General features: G+C 34.7%; 2 protein-coding genes across 2 annotated transcripts in view; one reads left to right on the forward strand and one right to left on the reverse strand.

Annotated features, from left to right (window-relative positions):
• The window catches only part of LOC136855846 (probable chitinase 2), a 29,020-nt gene extending 15,502 nt beyond the window's left edge, over positions 1-13,518 (reverse strand). Inside the window, exon 1 of the mRNA XM_067133220.1 lies at positions 13,374-13,518. Coding sequence (XP_066989321.1) covers positions 13,374-13,422 — 49 coding nt within the window. The 5' untranslated portion in view covers positions 13,423-13,518. The remainder of the gene's footprint in view (positions 1-13,373) is intronic.
• Positions 1-15,120, forward strand: part of RpL15 (ribosomal protein L15) — a 48,974-nt gene that overhangs the window by 19,178 nt on the left and 14,676 nt on the right. The gene's annotated exons all lie outside the window — the stretch shown is intronic.

Genomic DNA, 15,120 nt, shown 5'->3' on the forward strand with positions numbered 1-15,120 from the left:
GTAATTCAAATAGATTTTAGTGCTGCTTTCGATTTAGCAAATCACAAGGCTCTTATTTATAAACTTCACAATCTTGTGGGTGGATATGTTTTAGGATTACTTCAAGATTTCCTTACAGGTAGGCAGCAACAAGTTGCTGTTGATGGGATTTTGAGCGAACCAAGACCTATTGTGTCTGGAGTTCCTTAGGGTAGTGTTTTTGGTCCGCTGCTATTTTTAGTGTTAACAAGTGAAATGGTTGTTGGCCTGGAGAACTAGACTGTTCAGTATGTTGATGATGCAACGCTTATGGGTGTAGTAAAGTCTCCACTCATGAGAAATGTTCGTGGTGGTAGGTTTCTATTTCCTAATATTTGCAGTTATGACTTAGACCATCGACAGATGGTCTCTAGTGTGTCAGTTTTTCATAAGTTGTATTTTAACAGAGATCTTTCACATTCACAATTGATCTCTGATCCCCTTTCCTGCCGAGAGAGAGCCACCAGATTCACTGAACAGCAGAAGCAATACAGTAAATTTGTTCTGTCAGAGCTACTCTGTTCCAGAGGTCCTTTATTCCTCACACCTCTGGACTGTGGAACAGCCTCCCTTCAGAGGATGTCGTGCAGTTGGAACTTCAGAAGTTTAAGCGGAGATTCTCCTTGTATCTTAATAGTTTACTTACATTTTTATCTGTTTATTAATTTGTTAAGTTATTTTATCTTTTTTTAATAAGTGAGATTTCTTCTTTCTGTATTTCAATTTGCTTTCTCTTACTTCTTCCTAATGAACACCTTAATATTCTTCGGAAGCTTCAAGAATTTCAAGTCAGTGGCCCCTTTGGTGGGCTTGTTCCATATGAAAAGTGGTCATCTTCACATAATAATAATAATAATAATAAAAATAATAATAATAATAATAATAATAATAATAATAATAATAATAATAATAATAATAATAATAATAATAATAATAACAGCCACGGCATAATTAGAACCCAAGAGGAACAGGTTATAGTCTCTACACTTACTACCACCCAGATGGCTCCAACGCAGCCAGCCGTAACTTTCACTTCCCACTTATAAACCGGGTTAGAGCTCTCTCTCTCTCTCTCTCTCTCTCTCTCTCTCTCTCTCTCTCTCTCTCTCTCTCTGTGAAACTCACACTCACTCACGCACGCACATCGCCTGCTTGTGTGCGTGCGTGCGAACGCGCGCATTCAACGCTGAGGCGAAATGACTGAACTTTCGTCTGGTTAGTTATTATTATTTTAGTTTTAATTTTTTTAAGGGGGGTAAGGGTCTTTGTTTCGGGGATGGATTCTTTTTCTGGGGTCTTCTCTGAGGTCTTTCTCCAATAGTAGGGTAGATAGGTCTTTATTAAGGGGCAAAGTCTTTTTTTTTTATGGGGTAGTGTAGGAGTGAAGTCTTTGTGGTGCATTTATGAGTCTTTATTTTCTTTTTCGGGTCCTCGTTTTCTTTTCAGGGTCTTTAGTTTCTTTTTTGGTCTTTATTATAATTTTGGGTCTTTATTTTCTTTCTGGGGTATTTATTGCCCTTTTTGGGTCTTTATTTTCTCACTGGGGTCTTACTTTCGGGGTCTGAGGTTTTCTCTGGGATGTTTCACACAGAGGTGGAGTCTTTTTGGGGGAGATATTTCTGTAGAGGGGTCCTTTTTAAGGGATAAAGCTTGTTTATTTTAGGGAGGGGAGTCTTTTAAGGTAAAAGAGTTTTTTTTGAGGGATGGATCTTTTTTTCGGCGGACAGGGGAGTCTTATTTTTTGGAGGTGAGTCCTTTTTTTTTTTGGAAGCAGGGTAGTCATTTACAGGGCATTAAACTTAAGCTTTCCACCTCCACCCCGATTAAATGTAAATTTTAAATTGTTGGGAGAGAACAGAACCAGCCGTCAAGTGACAGAGATGAGCAAGGTAGACGGAAAGAGGAAAAGAATAGAGTACAGCAAGAGAGGCTCCCGTTGAAAAGGGCAGACCCACATGTATTTCATAATAATAATAATAATAATAATAAATAATAATAATAATAATAATAATAATAATAATAATAATAATAATAATACGATGTATTCAGATAACACTTAGTTGTATATATATATATATATATATATATATATATATATATATATATATATATATATATATGTGTGTGTGTGTGTGTGTGTGTGTGTGTGTGTGCTAGTGCGTTTTTGCAAACGCACTCTACTCGTATTGTAAGGTCGTAGGTTTATTGAGCCAGTGTACGTAACAACCCAACCATCAATATTTGACTGGCTATTTATAAGGGCCTATCCGCACGCCAAGGAACAGAGAATTATAGAAGCCAAACACCTATCTTCTTCTTCTTCTTCTTCTTCTTCTTCTTATTATTATTATTATTATTATTATTATTATTATTATATTATTATTATTATTATTATTATTATTATTAAATTCTTCGACGTCAATCAAAGCTAAAAATCATTCTCATCCAAGTTGGTGTGACGTGACGTCATCGAACTGAGGTGCGTTCACTTGGTTCAGGTACGGACAAAACACTCGGCTTAATTAGCCGTTAGTTTTCGGTAGACTTGATGTGTAAATCGAGACTGAACACTGGAACAAATAGTTCATATTGGCAGCAACATTGAAGCCCCAGTATTTAAAACACTGGAAACAATTGGCAATGGTTTTACAGAATTGAATCACTAAGTCTGGCCAAACAATGGTATTATAATTATTCTTCAGAAGATGAACCCTATTCATATGGAACAAGCCCACCAAAGGGGCCATTGACTTGAAATTCAAGCTTTCAAAGAATGTTGTGTTCATCAGGAAGAAGTAACAGAAGGTAAAAAGAAAAAATAAATTAAACTAATAAATAAATAGATAATAATGTAAGTATATTACTAAAATACAAGGAGAATTGCATTAGGGTAGCAATGCGTTGCATCTTCACTTGAGCTTCTGAAGAAGTTCCAACTGCACGACATCCTCTGAAGGGAGGCTGTTCCACAGTCCCCCAGCGGTGTGTGGAGGAATAAAGGACCTCAGGAACTTTGGAGAAGTTCGACAGTGAGGCAAAACATTTACTGCATTCTGGTGCTGCAATTCAGCGAATCTGATTGCTCTCGGCAGGAAAAGGGGATCAGTGACCATTTGTGAACGTGGAAGATTTCTGTTGAAGTACAAATAGGCGATTTTGTTACCAAAATTTACTCGCTAAAACAGGTAAAATACTGGTATATGTCGGCAATGTTGAGGCCAAATAGAAGCGTAATTATAGGAGAAATGTTGATACAGGTAGCTTATATAGGCCTAGCTGATGAAAATGAATCACCAATATAAGAGAAACACTGCAACAAACAGTCAATGATTCAGACAAAACCGAATCGCCGAAACTTGTAAAATACTGGCATAATGACCTTATATTAGTGACAAAACTGAGTCATCATAACTTTAAAAATGCTGGCATAAATAACCTTCATTAGTGACAAAACTAAATCACCCATACAGGAGAAATACTGACACAAATCACCAATATTATTGCCAAAACTGAATCACCAAAAGGTGACATAAGAGTGGCACAAAATCACCAATATTCATAGTGTGCCTGATCACCACCAACATCCAAAACAGCGGCCCAAAACCGCCAATATTTGCGGTAAATGCAAACCGCAAATAGGACACAATACAGACAAATCCTTGCAGATTTTGCCTCCATTGTTCAAAGGTCCCAGCAACCGACATTTCGGAGAGACCATTACAGCTCTCTTGACATTTCAGAATACAGAGGAACCCAATCTGCCGATTCATAGGCCGAGGTTGCAGAGACAAAGTCGTTTCCTGCTTGTGAAAGAAATATGGTCAATATTTTTTATTTCATTTTTTTAGATATTGGTCACTTTGACGTTGGCCGTTTGTTATTTTAGACATTTCAAGTTTTTTCATTATTCTTTATGACGCAAAATAAACTTTTTTGTTTTGATTAATTATTTTGGTGTTAAGTTTTTTTCGATGTGTATTTTGGCGTTAAATTGATTTTTTCAGTCAAGTCTTTGTGTGTAGTTATTCTGATATTAGATTTTTTTTTTGTCGTTCATTATTTTGACATGAATTTTTTGTCAGTTTTTTGGTGTTGATAGTTTTTTTATCAGTTTTGACAACAAATGTTTATCATCAAACATTTTGACTTAAAAAGTAGTTATTTTCAAATTACAATAATCTATGGCAGGTATTGTGACGTTTAATTATTTTGCTGTTAAGTTTTCATCTTAAGTTATTTTCACACGTATAATATTCACATCTTAACAATATTGCATTATTTGAACTTCAAACTATTTTCATCATTATTTATTTTGATAATTCGTGGTTATTTATCATATTCTTAATACAATATGCCAAAACCAACATTGTAGAATTATCTGTGAACGCTGGAAACTGGTTCTTTTCTATCCCACCCTCTAAAATTTCATTTTCTGAATAAAATTAAACCTTTCATACATAATAATAATAATAATAATAATAATAATAATAATAATAATAATAATAATAATAATAATAATAATAATAATAATAATAATAACAACCATCTTTTCAGGTATTTACAACCCATAACCAGTCTCCCACTTCCTCTCCACCCCTATATAACCAGTCTTATAATTCCTCTCCCACCCCGACGAGGATATGGATGAAATTTCTAGCTTTGTATTTTTTCGTTGCGTGACCTTGACATTTGGAGTCAGTTAGCCGACTTATTTCTGCGCCAAATAAGTATATGTATATATGTTATATATTATATATATTATATATTATATATATATATGTTATATACATACATGTATACATATAATTATATATATATATATATATATATATATATATATATATATATATATATATATATATATATATATATATATATATATATATACATACATACACACACAGACGTGTGTGTGTATCTGCGCGTATTCAGACTACCGTACTTATTAAGCCAAGGTCCATTCACAGCATTAAAGCAACTGACGAAGGAGAAGGTAGTGATGGTGATGATATTGATTACAATTACGGAATTACAGAGCAGAAAAATGGCTTCGTAACAGGTGAGAAAAAATTTCAAAGAAAATGACTAAGTCACGTAGGGTAATTATGTTCAAAGCTAATCAATATGGGGTGTTGCTTTTGAGAATATGTATTCTCTCTCTCTCTCTCTCTCTCTCTCGTTAGAGGCTACACGCATGCGCCTGGAGGGTATTGACGAGGGTACGGGCGCAAATCCGGTTTGAACCTGATTGTAATGAGGTTTGCAAGTTCTCTCTTTGAATGAAACCCTGTGCGTACTCTTATAGTAGTGTCATTAATAGTACTATTATTGCTATTACCTTATGTATGCACAATTATGGGGGGTAATAGTGTCATTATTCATAAAAATTTCGTAAGAACATGAGTCACTAAAATGGTGAAGAAATCTTCGATGGTGTAAATTTATATATTTCTCATATATATTTACATTTACACAATTTAGTTTCATTGTTATTAATATTATATTATTATGCACAATTATGGAGGGTAAAAATATTATCATTATTTTTATTATTACTGTATGCTCAATTATGGGAAATAAAGGTATCATTATATTGTTACCCTACGCACACTTGTGGAGTGTAAAGGCATTATTATTATTGTTGTTATTATTATTATTATACAGATTATTATTAAAATTATTATTAATATACAGACGGGGAAATATATATATATATATATATATATATATATATATATATATATATATATATATATATATATATATATATATAATCTAATATAATGTAATATGTATATACATACACACGTCCATATATGTACACATACCTATACATATATCGCGTGGGTGACCTCCGTGACTCAGAGGCATGCCTCCTTCTCCAAGGGCACGGCAGGCAGCCACGCCCTGAGGTGGTCATACCTTATACACAGAGGTCACTCAGCAATCGATCTTGAAGCGTACCATTTAATGGTGTCTGTAATTATGGCGATTTTCCCGCCGAACAGCATTCTTATTAAGTCTGCTTATTCCCCCTCAATCGATGAAAACCTTCTGGGACATTCGTGGAAATTCTGCCAGTCATTTATTCAGTGGGGCAATCTGCACGGAATTTGGGTCGGCAGAATGAAGAGTAATCAGGAGAAACTTTGACAGAAAACAGCTGATTTTGTGGAGTTGAGAGAAACTTTGACAGAAAACAGCTGATTTTGTGGAATAAAGAGAAACTTTGACAGAAAACAGCGGATTTTGTGAAGTTGTGAGAAACTTTGACAGAAAACAGCTGATTTTGTGGAGTTAAGAGAATCTTTGACAGAAAACGGCTGATTTTGTGGAGTTAAGAGAACATTTGACAGAAAACAGCTGATTTTGCGGAGTAAAGAGAAACTTTGACCGAAAACAGCTGATTTTGTGGAGTTGAGAGAAACTTTGACAGAAAACAGCTGATTTTGTGGAGTTGAGAGAAACTTTGACAGAAAACAGCTGATTTTGTGGAGTTGAGAGAAACTTTGACAGAAAACAGCTGATTTTGTGGAGTAAAGAGAAACTTTGACCGAATTTATTATAAAAATTTTTCATATTTAAATATTAAAATATTATATTGCTTGATGTTTTCCTACTGATATATTGAACCATTTCTTAATGTTTTAATATTGAAATATTTCTTAATATTTTATACTGAACATTAAGATATTATTAAAAATTTTCATGATATTTAATATTAAAACAATAACTTATTTCTTAATATTTTGACATTAAAATATTAAATCACTTCGCAATGTTTAAGTAACAAAATATTAAAATATTTCCTAATACTTTAATATGAAGTTATCGAAATATTTCCAAATATCTTAATATAAAAATATTAAGATTTTAACCGTAATATTCACCTTGACATTGCCACACTGAAGCCTTTGTCTAGACGAATTTTTTTTTTTTTTTTTTTTTTTTTTTTTTTGTAGACGCAAAGCAAACCACATTTCTTAGAAATGCGCCTAGCTTCAGTTTGCCGTTCTTTGAAAAGTTCTTTGTCCTTCGATTGCAGAGCGTAAGGTCACGGAGTTGCTGCACGGACAGAGTTTTGATTTGAGTATTAATAATTTCATTTTTATTCTTCTTATTAAACGGCAATGGGGTTAGGTCACTGTCTGCATTTTTATTTGAATATTCGAAAAAATTGTCTTCGATGGTAAACAAGTAAAAAATTCGGCGCAATCGAGTTTTCTGTACAGCCGCTACAGCATATGATCAAGTCCACCGAAAATAGATCTGCCTTTCTGTGGTCTCGGTATAATGCTGTATGAGCCGCGGCCCATGAAACCTTAACCAAAGCCCTGTGGTGGCCTATCCTATATCGTTGCCAGAAGCACGATTATGGCTAACTGTAACCTTAGGTAAAATAAAAATTACTGAGGAGGCCAGAGGGCTGCAATTTGGTATGTTTGATGATCGGAGGGTGGATGATCAACATACCAATTTGCAGCCCTCTAGCCTCAGTAGGTTTTAAGATCTGAGGGCGGACAGAATAAAGTGCGGACGGACTGACAAAGCCGGCGCAATAGTTTTCTTTTACAGAAAACTAAAAATTATTATTATTATTATTATTATTATTATTATTATTATTATTAATTAATTAATTATTAATAAATACTCACAGTAGCGTGAGTCTTAGAATCGAGAAACAAATAATAATAATAATAATAATAATAATAATAATAATAATAATAATAATAATAATACTTATTATTACCAAAGACACTAATGAGAATTTTTTTTTGTTTCTTCTCAAAGGTGAGGAATTTTCGCACTGACTGTGATATAATAATAATAATAATAATAATAATAATAATAATAATAATAATAATAATAATAATAATAATAATAATGGAGAAATAATTTCACAGTTATGTAACTATATATATATATATATATATATATATATATATATATATATATATATATATATATATATATATATATTTTAATATATATACAGCTTCATTTTAAAAATGCCAATATAAGTATTTAATTTTAAGACTAATAATAATAATGATAATAAGAATTAATAATAATAATAATAATAATAATAATAATAATAATAATAATAGGTACCTTCAAAGACTCTTACCTCGAACATTTATATTATAAAAAAACGAATAATCTCAAACATTCCAAACAAATTACATGACGGGATAATTAGCAACATGAAAATTGATGCCACACTTGCCAAGACATTTTGGGATGAAGTCGCGAGCCCCACGCCTCTTCAATTAGATTAAAAGCAGTACCGAATCAATCATTAAACTAAGCACTCACAGACGAAGGGACACGGACAAAACAAAAGACGAGCGTGACCTTTGCCCTTAAATGAAATAAAAAAGAAAAATGAAAGGAAATCACATATCCGGTCGATAATCCTATATGACCTTGAGGAGAGTCCTAGGAAGTCCTATTTGGTGTCCTTGGGGACTGCGTAATATGGTGTTTGTGTGTGATAACATACTACAGTAATACGAAATATTTGTTACGAACTGAGAAACATTACTATGATTATCTGAAGCATTCTTTTACTGTGTAGTGAGAAACATTACTTTGGCTACCGGCGAATTCCGTTATTGCGTAATGCAAAACATTACTGTAATTATCCGGGGCATTCTTTTATGGCATTTCAATAAACATTACTCTAATTTCCTGACGAAAACCTTTATGGCATAATGAGAAACATTACTAGAATTTTTTGACGAAAATTATTGTTTTCATAATGAGAAACATTACTAGAATTTTCTGACGAAAATTATTGTTTTCATAATGAGAAACATTACTAGGATAACCTGACGAAAATCTTTGTTTTCATAATGAGAAACATAACTAGAATTTTCGACGAAAATCTTTGTTTTCATAATGAGAAACATAACTAGAATTTTCTGACGAAAATCTTTGTTTTCATAATGAGAAACATAACTAGAATTTTCTGACGAAAATCTTTGTTTTCATAATGAGAAACATAACTAGAATTTTTTGACGAAAATCTTTGTTTTCATAATGAGAAACATAACTAGAATTTTCTGACGAAAATCTTTGTTTTCATTATGAGAAACATTACTAGAATTTTCTGTCGAAAATCTTTGTTTTCATTATGAGAAACATTACTAGAATTTTCTGTCGAAAATCTGTTTTCAAAATGAGGAACATTACTAGATTTTTCTAACGATTCCTTTAGTAGGATAAAACGATACGAAATATTTGTTGATACTGAGAACCACTAATTACATGAGTTCTGTGACTTGTGGATAATATCAAGTATTAAGTAAATATTCTAAATATTCGTTCGTAAGACTATTGAATAATATTCACAGTAAATTGTGAATATTTTATGATAACTGTAACCAATACAGTTATAACGGACACGCAGTGTGCGAATATTATCATAGCATGAGCGAATTCTTGGCCTTCGTGTAATACTTTGCGAATATTTAATGAATACGAAATTAGAATATTTGCAAAAAAGAAGAGATGTCCCGTCGGGTGCTACGTAATGAGAATATTTACAAAAAAGAAGAGATGTCCCGTCGGGTGCTACATAATGAGAATATTTATAACAAAAGAAGAGATGGCCTGTCAGGTGCTACGAAATGAGAATATCTCCAAAAAAGAAGAGACGTCCCGTCGGGTGCTACGAAATCCGAATATTTAATGGTCAGTGAAACCGCCTGAGTGATTATGTAGCGCGCATATGATTTTCCTTCAATTAATGAAGGGAATCCTGTGAAGGACTTGTGAAACATTCCTTCATGAAGGATACCGCCTCCGTGAAGGCCTTTCGTCTGGCCTTCCATATGAGGAGTGAATTATTCGGGCGAATTAGAGCCGATAATTGAATCCCGATCATTCAAAACGGTCGGTGATAATCGTGCGAATCTTTAACGGGTCGGAAACGGTGTGATAATTGTGAGAAATTCCCTTTTTTTATTTTCTTTTACTTTTTTTTTATTCATTATCCTCTTTTGGAGACACCTGCCTTCATTGATAGCCGAGTGTGCGGTTAAAGTCACTGTCTGTCCTTGTATCTAAATTAGGCAACTGCTCGAATCCTGCCGGGGACGAGGGAATTAATGATAGTTGCCCCTTGGGCGTGAGTTATCCCTGAGGAATAGTGAGTTGGGCATTAAATTATAACTGTGGTTAACGCTTGTGAACTTAAAGTCACATGCGTTTAAATGAAATATAAATATATATATATATATATATATATATATATATATATATATATATATATATATATATATATATATATATATATATATTGGGCCAAGAGTACATTCAAACAATAAACCGGATAAGGAATAAGAACCATATTCTTAGAATCTAAACATTTTACATATTTTTTTATGTAAATAAATGGATCTAGTTAATACATTATGAGGCTGGTGTTCCTATTACCAAAGCTTCCTTACATAAAAAATATTATCTGTTTTTTAGCACTTGTTCAACTGATACCGTGATTAGCATCATTATTTTCCCTGCGTGGTGCACTGTAGGCATTACTGAAAGGTGTTTGCAGCATGTCGTGGCCCCCTAACTGCAATAACTTCCTCTAACTTTTACTTCTTAGATCCTTACACATTATCTCCCTGCTGTCCAACCACTCGAACTCCCTCTTTTCATTTGGGATGAAGTTGCAAGCCCAATACCCATTTCCAGCCGTGCGGCAACCCACAGCTGTCGATTAAGTACCAGGTGCATAATCCCACTTAGATCAAAGAATCCCAATGAATTTCGCAAAAAAACCAATTTGGGCGCCAAAATAGGTCAGGATTGCCTTCCCATCGGCCTCCACGTTTAAAAGATAATATCAGTACGTTTTAGAAAGCTTATTAAAATCCCAAGCTACAGTTTATACAAGCCTCCTACTAAGTCACGTGACCTCCCGAAATATAGATATAGATCACGTGACAAATTGTGGGCGGTGGGGGTGAGAAAGTTTTTATAGAAGGGCGTATGGGAGAGAGAAAGTTTGGGTGTTGTCCCCACAGAACATTTATATAGAATAGAGTTTGATTGATTGGAAGAAAGATGAAATAATTGTTTGTTTTTAGAAAGATTTTGAGGTTTACGAACTGGTAAGTGATTTTTTATTTTTTTTATTTTATTTGTTTAATAGGTTTGAACTATTGATATGTTGAGGATTGTACGTAGATGCGTTTTAAACATGTGGAATGTCGTAATAAATAATAGAATTGTTGTCAGCATATGTTGGGAAATATTGTTGTCGAAGCGCATATAACAATTTTAAGTATGCTCGTTTACACATGTGTCGTATGTAGAATACATCATACATATTTATATTCATATCAAGATAATACAAGACATCAGAATGGTACAATAGCTCCGTTCTCTTCATACAAATTGTAAAGACAATGCAAATATTTTTTCAAGCACAGAATTGAGGGTTCTCTCTCTCTCTCTCTCTCTCTCTCTCTCTCTCTCTCTCTCTCTCTCTCTCTCTCTCAGGATTTTACATCGGGTTAAAGGCGTCGGAAACGGACCGTAAGATTATCGAAGGCCTTTGTAAGTGGCATTTCCTAGCAGAGAACGCTTCCTGTCAATAACAAAAAAAATCCTGATGACGTCATAGTTTCCTCAGGGCTAGGATGACATGCCCACAGCAAATTTTCCTCTTGATTTACACGCCTTATAAGGAGCCCGGAACTGGCAGATCGATGTAGATCTGTACTTTTGTCGTTCTTTTTCTCTTTGCAGTGAGGCTATAGACCTTGGAACTTCCCCTATTCCCCCCCTGTGTTTCCTTGTTGTCCAGTGGGTACTAAGCTGCTGTGAGGCTAGAGAGTGATTCCAGTAGTATCTGTTGTGTTTTTGTTGGTCTAAGTAGTGAATTAAGCACCTGGTAGTTAGCTGACTGTGGTGGGTCACAGTCATTATGGAGTAAGGCATGGTATGGGGCTTGCAGCTTCATCCCTAAAAAGTCTCTCTCTCTCTCTCTCTCTCTCTCTCTCTCTCTCTCTCTCTCTCTCTCTCTCTCTCTCTCTCTCTCTCTCTATATATATATATATATATATATATATATATTATATATATGTCTCATAGGCCAGATTTTGTGATAAAATACACAGTACAGCAGTTCTCTCTCTCTCTCTGCTCATTGTTGCTGACCTTTTCCGATGTGACGCCATCTTATCATACAGATTAGAAAAAAAATCGTTTACCTTTCTCTTTACTGCTGATGCTGACATTTGCAATAGAAATACTGGTTTATCTTACACGTAAGGCTCGCTCTCTCTCTCTCTCTCTCTCTCTCTCTCTCTCAATAAATAAATACGTCACACCATACCATATGTCTTATTCCCATTTATTGCTTATTTATCCAAGACCAAAACTCCCCCCTCCTCTCTCTCTCTCTCTCTCTCTCTCTCAATAAATAAATACGATACAACATACCATATGTCTTATTCCCATTTATTGCCTATTTATCAAGACACCCCCTCCCCCTCTCTCTCTCTCTCTCTCCTCTCCTCCTCTCTCTCTCTCTCTCTCTCTCTCTCTCTCAGGGTCCCACAACTGTATCTTCAGGTGAGAGTGACTCTGGGGCAGCCCAAGAGAGAGAGAGAGAGACCGAGAGACCTTGAGACCACAAACCGCCCTCTGGAGAGAAATTGGGTGAACGTGATGTTGGTGGTAAAGGGGAAGGGGCGTGTGACGTGGGGGAAGTTGCTGGGTGGGTTGGGTTGCCGTATACCCGGATTTGGGTAAATAGGGAGCGAATGGGGATAATTGATTGGAAGTAATTATGATTGGGTCTAAAAGAAATTGTAAAAAGGGTATTGAAAAATAATGGTATATGGGTATTTGTATGAGAGAGAGAGAGAGAGAGAGAGAGAGAGAGAGAGAGAGAGAGAGAGAGAGAGAGAGAGAGAGAGTGCGCGCGCTCAAGTGCGTGCGTTAAATTTCGAAAGACATTTCCAACTGCTTAAACCAAACTGCGGTCATACTCTCGCAAGAGATAAAAAAATAAAAGTTAAAAAGTTCAGTCAAGGAAAAAAGTATTCACCACTTGACCAGACATTATTCGCTAAAGGAACTCTATAAAAATCATTCTTCTTTATAATAAGAAAATCAAATGAAATGGCGACGAAACCGTCGTGAAATGAAGAAAAAGAAGAGGCATAATTTCACTTTTCCCTCCACGCGAGAAAAAGAAAGTTACCCGAAGACGCGAGAATAGAAAGTTTGCCCCTAAAGTATTCAAGTAAACTAAAAGCTGTTGTTTCAGTAATCTAAATAACCAATAAACAGTAAATAAAATAATAAAAACTGCTTTGAAAGACTTGGCTACTTACCAATGGCCGAAGCCAAGAGCACGAGTAAAATCGACGTACACCTCACCATGGCTACACTAACACTGAGCTCCTCTGAGTGGAGTGACTTCTTTCTCACTATGGTGGGACCAGCGCTCTCCACCTGCAGAGCCTCACCTGTCTTTTTTTTTTTTTATTACCTGTTGAGACAGACTCCCTCCTACCCACCACCTCTTCCCCCCCTTCCGCGTCTTGCAATAGTACACCTGAAGCCTTCCACCGGGATGTTATCTTGGGCCTTTGTTTTTTTATGTAAAGTCTGTGCTCTTTATTTTTCTTAGTCCTATGTAGCTTCAGGTTTGGTTTATCTTCTATTTTCATAGAACTATGTGGCACGTTGTAAAGTCTATGACCCCACAACACTTAACCAGTATCCAGGTACATGATTCGCCACTTGTGATATTGTTCGGAATATTTTTTTAATATAGTACTATATTCATTGTAACGTTTATCAGTATATTTTTCCGTGTGTGTAACACTTAGACCAGGAATATTGAACCACACGTGTAACTAATAGTAATAAAGTTAATAACATGGACATTAATATAATACTGTAATAATAATCATATTTTAGACAGAAATTATCAGATTGTTTTTGTATAATTGTAACTTATCACGAACTTCACATTAATTGTAATATTAATATGAAGAGTAACAGTAATATCTTACGACATTTTGAGTGAATAAAATATGCAACTCAGAATTTAAGCCCCGAGCACCTGGAACGTAGGCTATCAGAATGATTAACAAGTTCCCAACATTATCTACAGGATAACACAACGCTGTATAATCTTTTCAAGACGCCACAGTACAACAATACAACAACAGTCATTTCATATATAATTTCATAACCTTGAATACAACAACGTAAGAAATTCAAATGAAATTCAGTAATGACATTAAATTAACGGTAATTTTCCTTAAGAAAACGACAGGTCCGGTGATGGAGAAGCTGTGACGTCATGATCACCTTTTCCTGCGCATGCGTCACTCGGGCCAAAGTTGAACAGGAAAGAGTCAATTGTATTAGACGCATATTTAACTTTTCCTGTCATGGGGCGATAGGTCGTACTGAAGCTGGAATTATTAATTAACAATCTTAGCAAGACTTGGTGACATGTTGCATATGTGGCGTTGCAAAAGCGCAGGGCCCAGGAAATACAGTTATTTAAATCGAAAGAAATGGGGAAAATAATATCTGCCTCACCTTTATCAGTCGTTTTAAAGCTTTTCGTAATTATTTAATCAAACATAGGCACAGAATATTTTCCTAAATAGACAGTTATAATATAATTAATTTGAACTCCAGTCAAGCAATTGACATAAACCATTTCATAAAAACAAGACGTAACCAGAAAAAAAGGGAAAAAAATCTCAAGTTAACCAACCAATCGCATCACCGGATTAGTCGCCAGTAGAGGCCAATCCCAGCCAATCGCCATCCAAGAAAAGTTGCCAATGAGCTCTTTAATGTCAGGGTAATCCAGATGACAAAATGTCCGGAAATCTCACATTATTCGCTTCCGCTTTCGTCTTGAGAGAAATGGCTCAGTTTGCTCACGATACCACGCTGGTGCTTCTCGGTTTTGCAATTGGAGACGTGTTTATTTTAATCCTGAGAGAAAATGCCAGTATGTTTAGGATTAATGCTGGTTATTAAGACATATATATGTATATGCAGTATATATTTATTTAATATATTGATCTTTAATATAAAATATACATTTAA

The sequence above is a fragment of the Macrobrachium rosenbergii genome, chromosome 33 (assembly GCF_040412425.1).
Source record: "Macrobrachium rosenbergii isolate ZJJX-2024 chromosome 33, ASM4041242v1, whole genome shotgun sequence".
In the NCBI taxonomy this organism is placed as follows: Eukaryota; Metazoa; Arthropoda; class Malacostraca; order Decapoda; family Palaemonidae; genus Macrobrachium; species Macrobrachium rosenbergii.